Raw genomic sequence first — 14,997 nt, forward strand, 5'->3', positions numbered from 1 at the left:
AAAGATGTATTGTTATCTTGACAATCTTTACAACAACTCTCTTCTTTCTTTTGCAGTTTATTTGGTCCGGAATAGAGATCTTCTTATGTCCGATTCTAGTTTCGTTTTATGAGCTTGTACTGGTGTATGAGTAATATTTTTTAGAAAAATTACTCCATCTCTTGTAATCATGCAACTTCCATTGTTATGTAACATAAAGTCTAACCCGATGACAAAGTCTATATTTATATTCAAGTCTCTTACCCATATTTTATCCATTTTATAACTAGGTTTATAAAATTCTGAACAAGTGTTGATAAAGCTAATGTATGCCTTATGAACATAATGTTTATATATATTATGAGTTCCATCCATTTGCATGGCCGCAACCGGTTTGTCTAGAACTTTTATTAAATTTGGTGGAACTATTCGTTTATTTATTATACATTTAGTACATCCCGAATCTACTAATGCTAATGTCTCTATTTCATAGTCATCTATTTTAATTCTTGCAAGTATTTTTATTGTTCCTAATTTTTTATCTTCATTACATACTAGGGCTCCATGGTCTTCTATACTCATTAGTTCCGCTGTTGAATCTTCTGGTATTGTTCTTAGCGGTTGTATATTAGATAAACCTATTTCTTCATCTTCGCTATCTGCTTCTTTTTGTTTTCCTTTTTCTAATTTATATAACCTGGTTTCTAATTCGTTCATTCTAGTTTCTAATGTCATTATTCTTATACTAATAGTAGGGTCTTCTATTTTTTTATGTCTTTCTTCTTTGTGTATATTTGTCTTAAATTCTTTTTCTATACACATGATACATCCTTCTATAAAACAATTTTTACATTTTGCTCTTTTATCTCTACTAGGAAACCATTTACAAGAGAAACATGCATTACTATCTAAACCTTTATTTCTTTCGAAGTCGTGACTACAGTCTTCCGATATATTTGCTAAATTATCCATTTGAATTGGTTCTAGGTCTAGTTTTTCTAATCCTATCTCATTAATTAATTCTTCTCGCTTCGAGTCCGATGAGTCCGTTTTAATTTTTTCTTCGTATCTACACTTACTATGGAGTATATACTTTCCGTGTCCGATATATATTCATCTACATTTATTAAGGTTTCTTGAAAGTCTTCAATTAGTTGTGAATTTCGTGTCTTATTATTTATTCTTTTTGGACATGTATTTGCTAAGTGTTCTACACTTCCACAAGTAAAACATTCCATTTATTTTTATAATTTCTATCTATTATTCGTATTTTCTTATATGTCTATTTCTATCTAAATAGGATTTTCTGGCTGATGATTTTCTAAGATAGTATTTCTTTCTATTGTATTGAGGGTAGTTTCTATTATATTGAGTTCTGTATTTCTTATACTTTTTCTTTTTATAATTGTCTTTATCGTAACTCTGAGTAGTGTATACCACGCTTTTACAAAAATTCATCTCATTTTGTTTTAATTGTTTTTGTATTTGTATATGCGTACATTTTTCTTGTAGTATATCCATTATATGTTGTATTCTATGTCCTATTGACCATTTTAAATTAGGATTTTGTACTACTCCATCTCTTTTATTCCATCTGTCTTCTATTTCTCTTCCTAGAGCTCCTGGTAGTTTATTAAATAATTTCCTTCCTAGTTCTTGGTCAAAAGCGTTTCCACTAATTGTACAATAATAAAAATAATCATTTAAAAAAAAATTAATATGAAACCAGCTACTTATACTTAACTGCTCTAATTTAATTAAAGCATTTCTTTGTAGTATTACTAATCCACTATTTGGATCTTCTCCCCGTAATTAAAGTATGTATTTTATTAGTAAAATTGTATGGATTTGCTCCCATGGATACTAAGTATTGAAATTCCATCGGGAAAATCTTCCTTATATGCTTCCCATAGAGCTTTAGCCGATTCTCCTAAAAATGTCTCTAAGTATTTATATATAGTTTCAAAGATCCGTATCATTATAAGTTTTTATATAGTCTCGCTACTACTATTCCTTTCCAAAGGTCTATTACCGAATTCCATCTTTGTGGATCATGAGTCTGCTATATTTAATATTTTTCCTTTATTACCTCCTTCTTGGAGAATAATAGGTTCTTCTATAGGCATTCTTTTCCCCGATGGTTTTATATTGTCTATAGGTTCTCCCCGCTGTTCTAAAAACTCTTCTTCTAGGTACATTTCCCGTGCTCGTGTCTACTGTGTATTGTTCTCCTGTTGTTCTTTGAAATGGACTAGAACTAGATGCACTAGATTCCATTAATTCTTTTTGGCTTATTATTGAGTCTAATTCTATTTCTTCATCACTATCTTGTATATCTTCTAATATTTTATCGAAAGCGTTTGATTTCTTTTGGTGTATATGTTCTACTCTATATCCCCAATTATCGATTCTAGCTTCACATAATTTAAAGTGACTTATAGTTTCTTCTATTGTTAGATCTCCTAACTTACATCCTTTACATCTAAAATTTATATTTTTATTTTCTCTATGAAGTATTTTTGCTTCTTCTATAGCTATGTCTACTTCAAAATCTTTTTGTATTAATTCTATGTTCATAAGGGTTGACTCAGTAGTTTCATTTTCATCTAGAGTACTTTCTTCTTCTATGTCTCTTTGTGATGTATAATTATAATTGGTAAATCTTATAGATGTCTCTCCTTTAGAATTAGTGTACATTAGGTGTGACTGGTTGTAAAATCTTCTTTCTACTAAAGTCTTCTAATTTCCATTCTAACCCCGCGTATTCTTCAGATTTATTTTTATAGGTTTAATTAAATTTATTCCTCTATTTCCCATTAATTCTACGACATCTTCTACTTTAATTTTAAACTTAGTATTACTATTATTCGTCATTTTTCCTAAAAATCCTATGCACATTAATAAATTATTACCATTACACATTTCTTCGTATCCTTTAGTCTGTATTCCTATTTTTATATGTTTTTCAAATTCTGCTAAATTCATTATAAAGTCTGACTAATATAAAAAATTCCTCCATTATTTGTCATATCTACCTCTCGTTATTCCGATTATTGACTTCTTCATGTCCGACCATCTATCATCGTAAATTACTATTAAGACTTTAGTTCCTAAATTTTTTCTAGTTAATCCTTTTAATCCTATTACTATTAATCCCATATGCATTAGCGTCCTTCAGTATTTTTTATTTGTCTTAAAGCTTCTGGATTTATTAGATTTATAGTAGTAACTTTAGTTCCTATGGCTGATAATTGCTCTTCTCTATAATGTCTATATAATTGTGTTGTTCTTGAAAACCGTCTTATATTGTATAAAGTCTTTGGATTTAATAGTTTTAATTGATTTTGTTGGAAAATCTGTATGTCTCGGTCTACATCTATTACCTCACTTAGCTGTTAGTTGTTTTCCTCTGGTGTTCTTCTACTTAAAATTCTTGATAAGAAATTATTACCTATTCTATTATCTGAAAAACTTACTCTTGGTCTTTCTTGCCTTTCTGATCCTCCTTCGTTTCTTGATCTAATTGGAAGAAGGTCCATTTTTGTGCTTTTCTAGTTATTTTGACTTTTTCTTTTTGAGGTGTTATTTCTACCTTTTTTAATTGGTCTATTAATTCTTCAACTTCTTTATTTTTAGAGATCTCTTTATTTTTCTCTTTTTGTTGTTCACTTAACAACCGAACGCGCTCACTTATTAATTCTAACCTTGGTACTATTATTTCGATTTTCTTTATTATTTCTAATATTAATGAAATTATAGTAATATTTTGTTGTAGTGTTATTTGATCCGATTTAGCGTTAGGTATATAATCTTTATAATCGACTGGTAAAGGTATAGACTTTTCTATTAATTTTGTGGCTTCTTCTTGAGCTAAGGTTGGTCTGCTCATGAAAGAGTGATTTCTTTTAGTTCTTCTACTGTTTTTTTTAATTCTTTAATATCACTAGTTAAAACTTCTATTTGTTGCGTTATTTTAGAGACTATTTGGGTTGTCTTTAGTTCTATCTCTTTTGATTTTTCTGTAATAATTTTAACTAGCTTTTCTATTTCCGTATTTGTAGGTAATTTTTCTAGATTAAATTTATTAATTAGAGTCTGGACTTTCTTTTCTAATTCTAATTCTTGTGTTTTTAAGTAATCGAAATTTTGTTCTAATTTTTCGAAAATTTTCTTTTGCTTAGTCTGGGATGCTTCTACCACTTCTAATATTCTAATAATGTCTTTATTATTTTCTTGTATTTTTTCACTAAAATTTATGACTAAATCTACTAATGTGTTCAACTGTTTGTCTTCACTATGTAATATATGGTCTCCGTTACTGAAATTACACTTTATAATACTATGATCTTTTAATGCTCTATATTTTTTTTAAGGTATATTCTTAAGTCTAAGTATTCTAGATTTTTTAATGTATCTATTTTTCTAGCTTTATTTATTATCCTAACGGAATCTTTATTTTACAAACTTTCTTCTAGTACTCTATACTAGTTGTAAATCTTTCTATATCTTCTCTTATACCTTGTAATTCCCACGTTATAGCGAGAAATTGTCTCTTCGTTAATCGACTTTGTAAGAGTCTATTGTTTATTAGTGATGATAATGTTTCGAATTTATTATTTCTAAATATGCACTTAAGGCTTTTTCTACTTGTCTATATTCTCGTCTTTTCTCTATATCTCTATATAAATACCAATGATTGATAGCTATTTGTCTAACAAAGGGTAGTGTTCTCATACAATTAATATGGTCTAAATCGCTTTTGGTTCTTTGAGATCTTTCTAGATTTTATATATCCTAGTAACTTATATTCTAATCCTGATATTATATCTATTAATTCTTGTAGTCTTAACTGGTTTTCTTTGGTACTACTTAATTTAATATATTCTCATGTATAGGTTATTTAATTTTCTGTCTTCTCTTTTAAATAATGATCTTTGCATCTATTAACCTTGTTAAAGGCATATCTCTTTCTCTTAACTTTACTGTTCTTAATACAAGTCTTCTTTAACCACGCCCACTTTTTATCATAACCACGGCCAACATCGTCCTTTATCATTTGGACATTAAAATACCTCTTTAAAACCTAGGAATTTACCAATCCATCGAGATTATTAAGAAGTTAATAACCATTTACTAAGAATAACAAATTCATGATGACAAGGAAGTGATTACTTCATAATATTCATACAATCACAAAATGATTTACATAAAAGGTGATTAGTAAGGAAACATTTAAACTTACAGCTTCTGAAGAAGGAGAGAGGTTTCTCTTTTTCTCAAAAAAATACTTCACACTAGCGATATTAAAAACTTAATACTATTTTACAATAGCAGTTTATATTACACGGTGTTTGTCTCATTAACTTTGTCTAATAGGAGGGAATATGGAAGTTTTCTAGAGAGAGGTGGTTGGTGCTCTTGTTTTCTTCTTCTAGCAGAAAAAGGCTTCTCATATAGTTTTAGATGAGTCTTAGGTTCCAAAAATCTTCTCGCTCTGATACAAATATTAGAGGGGGGTAGTAAAATTTTAAATAAGTTCTTTCAATAAGAAAAGTTCAAAGGACAAAACAGGAAATTAATGTTGTTTTCAAATAAATTTTTTAACAATCCTACTCGGTACTTCCTCACTCCTATATTTCTTCTTATCATGTAGAAATCTTCTTCAATTCCTAAAACATAATTTGTGCAGTATCTTTTTAATGGGCATGAAGAAAATTAGAGCACAATGGAATGAGACGTAGGGAGTAGTTTAAGTAGGCGTTTGCCAATAGAAATAAAAAACTTTTCCATTTTTTTTTGGAATTTTGAAGTTGGAGTTGGAGTTGTGTTTGATCATTATTTTGGAATTGTATTTTTTTTTTTTTTTTGGTTGTTGAAATGTACTTATTTTTGTTCAAATTTTGAAATTTTTATGGCCAAACGCTGATTCTAAAAAAAAGTGAAAAAAAATTCTGAAAAAAAGTGAAAAATTCTTATGGCCAAACGGATCCTAAATCTATTTTATGATTTCGTTTCTATGGGGTTCTTGTTCATGTTGGATTAATTTTTGTCAACTTCTAGTGCTCACGATCAATTTGATTAGAAATGATGAGCGGCAGGGGGACCCAGTAATTGCTTCCCACGCTAACCCGACAACCCCAATTATATTGTCGGCAATTCTCAAATCCCTAAACCTAAAATTCCCATTATTCCCTCGTCTTCCCATGCGTTTTTCTTGGTGCTCAAGGACTCTCTTCCTTGTCCTATCCCCACTATTTTATTTTTGTTTTCTACCCCACTCAAAATAAATCAACACTGCATATCTACGAACCTGTGACTTTAAACCTTGAGTTTCAATTCAGCGGTGAGACTAGGAATTTCGTCGACCGTGGATAGATTTGGATATATATTGATATATCTCATTTTAATTATTGCTTTAGATCCGGCATAAGTATTATTTTAGGAATTCAAAATTAAAGTTAGTTATTATTTTCAACTATATCCATAGTATTAAAGAAGCATGCACGTTATTTAAGAAGAACCAATCAATCTTTATCTTTCTGACGGCATAAATTGAGCTACAACCAAAGTGGAATGAAGGAAATAGTATTTTTTTTTTTTTTATAATAAAAGATGGACTACCTTTCCATCGAAAGAAATAAGATTATCGCAGATACATACATTAAAATTTTTTTGCGTCATGTGATGTTCAATTTAGTTACATTTAGTTGATGTGACTCCACTACTGAATCAAAGTTATGGACCAAACTCAGTGGGCGGAGAAAATTACACTGTGTAGGTGGATAAATTTTTACTTTCTATGTACACGTATTACATATTGACATCTTTGACTTTTTCGTGAATTTACTTTTTATATTTTGACCTCCTTAGTGAAAATCCTGACTCCATCACTGATCAAACTTATGCAGGTTATTGGGTAGGGTTTTTTGCTATAGACTAATTCATGAGTTTTGATCTCCGAAAGTTGAGAAATTCTTATGGCCGGGTATTTTACATTTTAGTATTAGGCCTTATAACGAAAATTTGAATTAGGTGAATCAGTTAATTATCCAATATCAAATAGATAAAAGAGCAATTTGGCACACAAAAATCGCATTATGCGTGAAGTCTGGGGAAAAAATTGAATTATATTAAAGGCCATCCACCTTTTTGTTGCACGTATGATCAGGATAACTTTAAAATGTAGTACTATCGAGTCTGTTGACTTTGTATTGTTTTTAGACTTTAAGCTTCCGTTCGATCATATGTTTTGAAGTTGAAAATCAAAACTTAGCAAATTTGAATTTATAAAATTATGTTTGGACATGCACTTTATTTATAAAAAAAGTAAAGTTTTGTGAGCGAAAATAAAATATTTCTCAAAAATTGAAATTTGAAAACAAATTTTTAAAACCTGATTCAAAATCTATAACCAATAGCTAGCTAAGACATGTCACCGTAGTTGTTAGAGGCTAGCTGTTCCCAAATAATTCGTTTTTTATAGTACTCCACTAATTTGTTTTCTAAATTAATGTTAACTGTCATTTCCTTTAGTCATAAGAAGAAGTCCTCATATCGTCAAATAGGTTCCAGGTGGTCCCATAGCCTTGCCAATAATGGTAATCATATCTGCAAAGACGGGGAAAAAGTCAAAGTTTTAGGAGAAAAAAGTGACTGGTACCGTTAAATCAAGCTTAATCTTTTGTGTGTAAAATATATTATACTATATAATATGCACCATCTTGCTATAACTAATTAAATCGTTCAATAATATATATTTTGTGCGCTTTCGGAGTAGTTAAATTCTTTGCAGATACCATATGAGAAAACCACACGTTTTTTTCCTTCACATATAATTTAGTCCAAACAAGATAAGGAGAACCTAAGATTATGTCTAAGTGAAGTTTTTGAAAAGTTGCATGTGGAAACAGTGGTATATATATGCATAAAAAATGCGCCGCTAACATCAAAATAATCACAGTTCATGACCACTAACCAATGATGCGCTCTATAGTAGAAAATATACGCGCCACTAGTTTCTACAACTATGATGAAAAGCTTTTACTGTAGCATTCTATATAATCATAGAGACTCAAAAGTTTAGATATCAAATACAGTGACGGAGTCAGAATTTTGTTAAAAGGATTCAAAATATAATAAATAAAAACACCAAAAAGTTAAAAAAATTCAACATCTATAATAAATGCATAAAAATGATTTTGAATTGTTATATGCTTATATACAGTATAATTTTCATTGAAAGAAGTTCGAATGAACCCTTTACGTCCCTAGCTCTAATCCTGTGAAACTGTGACCGGAGATATGATTATGAGTAGAAGTGATCAAATAAGTAGCTTCGCACCGGTGATTCTGGAAATCAGTCAACTAATTTCAGCATGTTCTAAAAGTTTTAATCATAAACTTGGTTATGATTTCGAAACTTCTTTACAATTGATAGATGACAAAATAACAGTAGCTCGTGGCTTATGCCATAATTTTCCATTGTTTGTGTGACCAATAATAATGACCAGCAAAGCTAAAAAGTACTGTTAAGGAAAAGAAGCATGCATAAGAGGGAAATATATTTGACTTTCATATTAAATTGTACAGCAGTACTCCTGCCGTTGTTACCCTAGTCAATTTTTTTATCCCATAATAAGTATCACCTTAAGAAGTCAAGACATAAATTGACTAGTTTTTTTCCAATTCTACCCTTAAGCAATAAAGTAACATCTAAATGATGATTGGAAAAGTCACATAGTAATTTAGTATTGTTGGAATCTCAGTGTCAAAAGGTTTACTTCTTGTGCATGCTTCAATCAAAAGGTAAAAAGTAACTTGTGCATGCTCCAATCAAAAGGTAAAAGTAATTTATTTTTATTATATATATAGGAGTAATTTGGTAAACTTCACATTGCATTATAGGTTTCTTAATATGCGTGTTTTTGACCAAGGTGACACTTATTATGAGACGGAGGGAGTACTTTTTAATCATCCGATATATAAAACTCGTTCAAAACAATATCTCTATATCCGCAAGGTAAGATAAGGTTTGTGTCGTTCGAAACGGTATCTCTATATCCGCAAGGTAAGATAAGGTCCGTGTACACAATATCATCTCTAGAATCCACTTGTGAAATTAAACTAGATGGGTCATTATAGTTGTTGTTTTTTTTTACTTAATGGTAAGTTAAAATGTGCTTGAGTTTGTGAATAATGTGCTCCAAGTATTATTTTAACCGAGTCACAGAGTGAAAGTTTTGACGTGATACTTTTCACTTTTAACTGGTGACCTCTTGATCATTAAATTATCTACTGGAAAGTTTCCTAAATGTAACTCTCAACTCCTGACTTTTTTACCGCTATATTGTCTACTTAGACCATCTCCTTTATTGTTGTTAGATCAGGTCAATTGTTTACACATAAAAACTCCCAAGTCCTCGGTAATAATGACAAGATACTAGAATGTTTATAGTAACAAAAAAAAAAAAAAGACAAAAGATAAATGAACCATTGTGTAATTTCAAAAGCTTCACCATATCCGTATATAAAAGAAAAGAATCCCACTATTTCACTCCAGAACAAAGATTTCTCTTTTTCCCTCTTTACTCTCTTAACTCACTCTCTCTCTCTCAAAAATCAAATCTTTGTCTTCTTTCAAAGTACTTTAATTTGTTCCTTAAAAGAACACCTCCTTTATTCACCTGAACAAAAGCCCCACAAAAAGAGAAGAAAAAAAAACTTCACAAAATGTCTTCAGAAATAGGTGACAATAGACGTCCGGCAAGACTACCGGCGCCGATGAACGGAACACGACCATCGGAACCTGAGAACTTGCCATGTCCACGTTGTGATTCAACAAACACAAAGTTCTGTTATTACAACAACTATAATCTTTCTCAGCCTCGTCACTTTTGTAAGTCATGTCGTCGTTATTGGACACGTGGAGGTACCTTACGTAACGTCCCCGTAGGTGGTGGCACACGTAAGAACTCCCACAAACGCCCCCGCACCACAACCAACATGGGTCAAGCATCCGGGTCGGGCCAGGCAACCGGGTCGGGTCAAGGTTCGGTTTCGTTGATGGGTTGTGAAGTGAACCTGAATGAGTCAGTGCAAGAGGGGGTGAATAATGGGGCTTCGTTTACTTCTTTGTTGACGGGTCCTGTAGGGGGTGGTGGGTTTGGGCCGTTAGGTGGATTTGGGCTTGGGCTAGGTGGGTTTGGGCTTGGGAATCTTGATTGGCCCATGGAGCAAGTAGGAGGGAATGGAGGGGACGGTGGTGATAATGACAAGTGGCAGATGAGTAACGGTGAGATTGAAGGTGGTGCTGGCGGTGATGATGATGATTGTTTTGGTGGTTGGCCTGATCTTGCTATATCAGCACCAGGGACCAGTCTTAAATGAAGTACTTACTAAGTAGAAATAATAATATTATTATTATTATGTACGTACTTTAATAGTTTCATGGAAGAAATCGAAAAAAAGGAGGTGTTTGTTCTCTTTTGCCTTTTTGTTTCTTTTCTCTTTATTTAACTTCAATGGTCTCTGTCTTTTTGCAGTTTCTGGGGTGCATGGATTGGTTTGGCTGTAGGAATCTACTTAAAACATATTGTCGGCAAGGCTATTTTTGCTTGGTGGGCAAGTGTCTTTGGTTTTTTTTTGTGTAAATGTATTTGGGGGTCTTCCTTTTTCTCTTTGACAGAAATAGGTGCAACTTTCATGAAATGAACAATATATTTTCTTTGTTGCTTTCATGAATGTTATCGTCCATGTCTTTGGTTAAATTTTTAAATTTAATCCTTTTATCCTTATAAATTACTAATGTTTGTTCTTTACTCTATTATTGTCCATGTTGTCTTGTTGTTTCTTTGTCCTCCTTCCATGGTCTATTAAGTTGCAAAATCTGCGGTACTTTTGAGGATTTTACTTTTTTCTTTCATTTGCTATTGGCCTCGGGGCTTTGATTGGGGGTTCCTCCATTTTGTTTTCTACTTATATGTTTAAACGCCTGCAAAAAATATGTTCTTACTATCCTATTATCTAAAGTATATGTAGAATTGTAGGTTTGTTAGGGAGAAAGAGGGTTAGGGGCCTGGAATTTCAAAAGTTCTCTTTTTTCCAGTTCTGAAGGGGGCCCTTCCCCTTTCCTTTGACCCCTGTTACACAATTGTCTAATGTGAACTTAAAAACACCTGATAATCTGACATATTTTTTGGGTAAGTGTTGAATGTTTGAACGGGAACTACATGTTTTGCGTAAGTTTAGAACTATGAGGTTTATGTTCGAATCTTCGTAAAAGCTAAAATACTACGTGACTTGTTTTCATTTGTTGATCAAACCTTGGTTGATAAAATTATTTGATACGTTGTGCTGATGAATGTTTCCATTTGTCAAAAATCGTGGTTGATAGAATTATTGGATATTTGTGTTGGTGTCAGTTTCCTTTTGTTCAAACCTTAGTTGATAGAATTATGTATGTGATACTTGTGCTGGTTAATGGTGATAGATAGCAAAGTACTCGATAAAATTAATTAAGATGCGCAACTGTCCACCACATCATGGTTATAAAAAACCGTGCATGTTTTATCGTGTATAAACTTTTATCATAGTGAAAAATTTTGGTATATTTTATAGCATTATGATTTCCGATTTGAAGGAAGTGAGACGATTATACATGACTCATTCATCACTCTTGCCACTGGATTTGAGATAAGTGAGGTCTGCAATCGTGCATGTCTATTTTGGTGATTTATTTTCTGCTTTAATTAGACGATTATATGGCTCAACAATGAATGCTGTGATATTCGTGCATAGCATTGATTGTTACTATTATTAAGGCTTGCGAGCAGTGGTGAACCCAATACTATTCACCCAAAGAAATTTAAAATATAAAAAGTTACACCTGTTTAAAAAGAGTGTTCTTTAGTCATATGCATATTATTTAAGAAAATATTAATTTCTAGATAAAAATAAATAATTTAATTAAACTACTCTTAATTAAATAGGTATTAAATTTGATTACTTAACACTTAATAAGAATAAAATTAAAAAAATAAGATTAATTCGTTCTTCATTTATTAAGGGAACACTCTTTTTTAACAAAAAAAAATAAAGGTTAAGTTAATATTCTTTTTTAACCGGAAGGAGTACGTAAATATATGAACAAAATAATTACAGGAATTTAATGTTTACTATATATACGAAGATATTTTCATATACAAGATTAATTTTTATCCTAGCTCTGCCCATGCTGGTAGGACTGATGAATGTCACCGATGAAAGCTTAGGACAGGAGGAATAGGTTTTCATAGTGTGTGTACGAAAAAGCCACCAAAGGGACGGCGCATTAGCTTTAAATGAAGTGTTAGCCGAGGTTGATATGCACCACCGACCGTGGCCGATATTATGGAATTGATTCCCAATCCCAATCCCAATCCAAATCCAAGGGGTAGGGTCCAAAGAACTTGTGCCTTTTGCATGTCACTTTTCCACGTTCTCTCCTTTATTACCATTAAAATTGACTCGACTGTATAATTTGGCCAACATAGGATGTGTACTACTCCTATACTACTGTTGTACAAGCTTTATGTACGTTAGTTATACTTGGTTCCACACTACATCTCATGGTTAAGTCGCCTTATTAGGCTATGTATGCATGCTTTTGTCTTGTCTATGGAGAGATTGAGCTAGAATTTTGAGTTTGAGTTCTATATTCTAAAAAAGAAAATTATTGAGTTGTTGATAAACTATTTGTACATATTAAGTAGAGTTTTTAACGTAAGTATAGAATATATGCTAAAGTTATTGAATTCGGCCGACGCCATAGGTGAAATGCTAGCTCCGCCGCTGTGTTTATGCAAATTAACTCCCTACAATTCATTGAACAAAATTATTAAACCTCGAAACTAGTTTAGAGGTAGATTGAGAATTTTGAGTTGATGAACTTTGTATTGTAACAAAAGTAATCTATTCGTTTTTGATAAATAATCTATACATAATAAGTAACTTTTTTAAAAAACAAATGCAAAATTTTGGCAAAAACTATAAGGTTTTGTCAAAACCGTAACTAGAATAATAGCTCTGTCCTGAAGGTAATTTAGGTGGTGGAAATATGCCTTTGATAATGGTAGACAATTTTATCCATCAAACTTGTTTTACTTGTTAGTTTCCTTAGTTCTCTTCTTTATAAATCGACTTTTAAAAGTGTTTTAACAAAAAAAGTTAGCAAGATGGTAAATCCAAGCTTAACTAGTGCATGCAAATTTTCCGTACCAATGACCCCCTATATGAATGAATGCAATTTAGCATATATAATATAAAATTTTAAAAATTATTTACTGATATATTATTCAAATTGAGAAACTGAGAACAATAAATGCAATCCAATATGTTAGGATGGGAATGACCACTTAAACCATGTTAAGCTATTATATCTATTTTGTTATGGAGTCTTTTTTTTTTTTTTTTTTTTTTGTCTTTTAATTAATTGCCATTCAGGATTTGCACGCTTTGTTAGTCTACACACACACACATATATATATATATATATATATATATATATATATATATATATATATATATATATATATATATATTTTTAAAGTGTTTTTATTACATAGGGGTAGGAGAAGGGGAAATGGGAGAGGGGATTATAATGTGGAGATTCGAACCTCACCAACAGCGCGAAAATTGCAAAGAAACCAATCAGCCTACTAAGTCCCTACAGTCTACACATAATACTTTAATTGTATCGTAATTCATAACCTTTTCTTGTTAGCCTGCATATAATTTCTAATTATTTCGATCCCAACAAAACATTAGCCCATGTGCTCAGATAGTCTTTACTCCATGCAAAATGAATTCAACTTTTTTAATAGAATCCCATCAGCACCATTATATATTAGCTGTATGCAAAGAAGCATTCTGATTATGAGCTCAATGAACTTGTCCAAGTATGCAGCCAGGTTTTGTTTTAAATGATTACAAAAAATTGTAAATGTCAAAGTGATCGTTCCATGAGAAACAAAAATCATCTACTCTACAAAGAGTAACTCGTCTCAAAATCTTTCTTCAGTACTGCAAATGCAACAATGCAAGCATAACTTTCAAACATGAAATCGCTTTAATCTGTCAAATAAAGATCTAGTTGCTATAAACAGTGGCGGCTCAACATAATTGGAGGCCTTAGACCTTAAATAGAGGCCTAAAACATAAACAAACTTCATTCATACTTTTTTTGAAATTTATTTTTTCTACTTTTTTTAGCTGCAAAATTATTACATAATAATTATTATAATCGATTTCTTTGATTTTTTTCAATTGTTAATTTTAGGTAAGATTTTATGAAATCCAACGTTAAAAAACAACCTTCCACTGAGGAAATCATTAAAGGAATTGTTAACATAATTCTATAAGCATTAATTAACAAATTTTAGATAAAAATAATAGGATTAGAACGATAGAATCTAATTCAAGAAGTTGATAACTTGATATACCCACTTTGATCATATGCTTGCTACAATGATTGAAAACCTAAGAAAAAACAAAAAAGAAATTTGCAATACACTTTGTTCAATACTTTTCGACTATTGGCTCTTATTTATGACAAAGCATTACTCTAACTTATCTTACTCTAACTTATCAGAGATTTGAAGAAAGAAAGTACAAAAAGAGTTAAAGAGAATAAAATAATACTATGAGTGAAAGAGAGTATGAAAAGAGTTAAATAGAATAAAATAATGTGAGTGCTTGCGGAAAGAATGTAAGAAGGCAAAACAGCGTCTTTTTTATTTCTGCTATTCGAAATTTTTTAAAGAGAATAAAATAATATAAATTTCTAAAAATATTGTACTTTTTTTAATCATAAATAATTAATCTTCTTTAAGGAGAAATTAACACATAATTTATTTGGGGTAAAATTTGGGCCCCCCAAAATTGGAGGCCTAAGGCAAATGCCTTATTTGCCTACCCATAGAGCCGGGCCTGGCTATAAAATGTGGCTTTAGAGCGATATCATAAGCATACAACGCGAATGGA

At 31.2% G+C, this 14,997-nt stretch overlaps 1 protein-coding gene across 1 annotated transcript; it reads left to right on the plus strand.

Moving 5' to 3' along the window:
* Positions 1 to 9,457: 9,457 nt before the first annotated feature.
* On the plus strand, positions 9,458 to 10,459 carry LOC132035309 (dof zinc finger protein DOF3.4-like). The gene has a single exon (XM_059425579.1). The coding sequence runs from the start codon at positions 9,709 to 9,711 to the stop codon at positions 10,363 to 10,365; it is 657 nt and encodes a 218-aa protein (XP_059281562.1). The 5' UTR covers positions 9,458 to 9,708; the 3' UTR covers positions 10,366 to 10,459.
* The last annotated feature ends 4,538 nt before the right edge of the window (positions 10,460 to 14,997 follow it).

Source organism: Lycium ferocissimum, chromosome 10 (genome assembly GCF_029784015.1).
Source record: "Lycium ferocissimum isolate CSIRO_LF1 chromosome 10, AGI_CSIRO_Lferr_CH_V1, whole genome shotgun sequence".
Taxonomy (NCBI): domain Eukaryota; kingdom Viridiplantae; phylum Streptophyta; class Magnoliopsida; order Solanales; family Solanaceae; genus Lycium; species Lycium ferocissimum.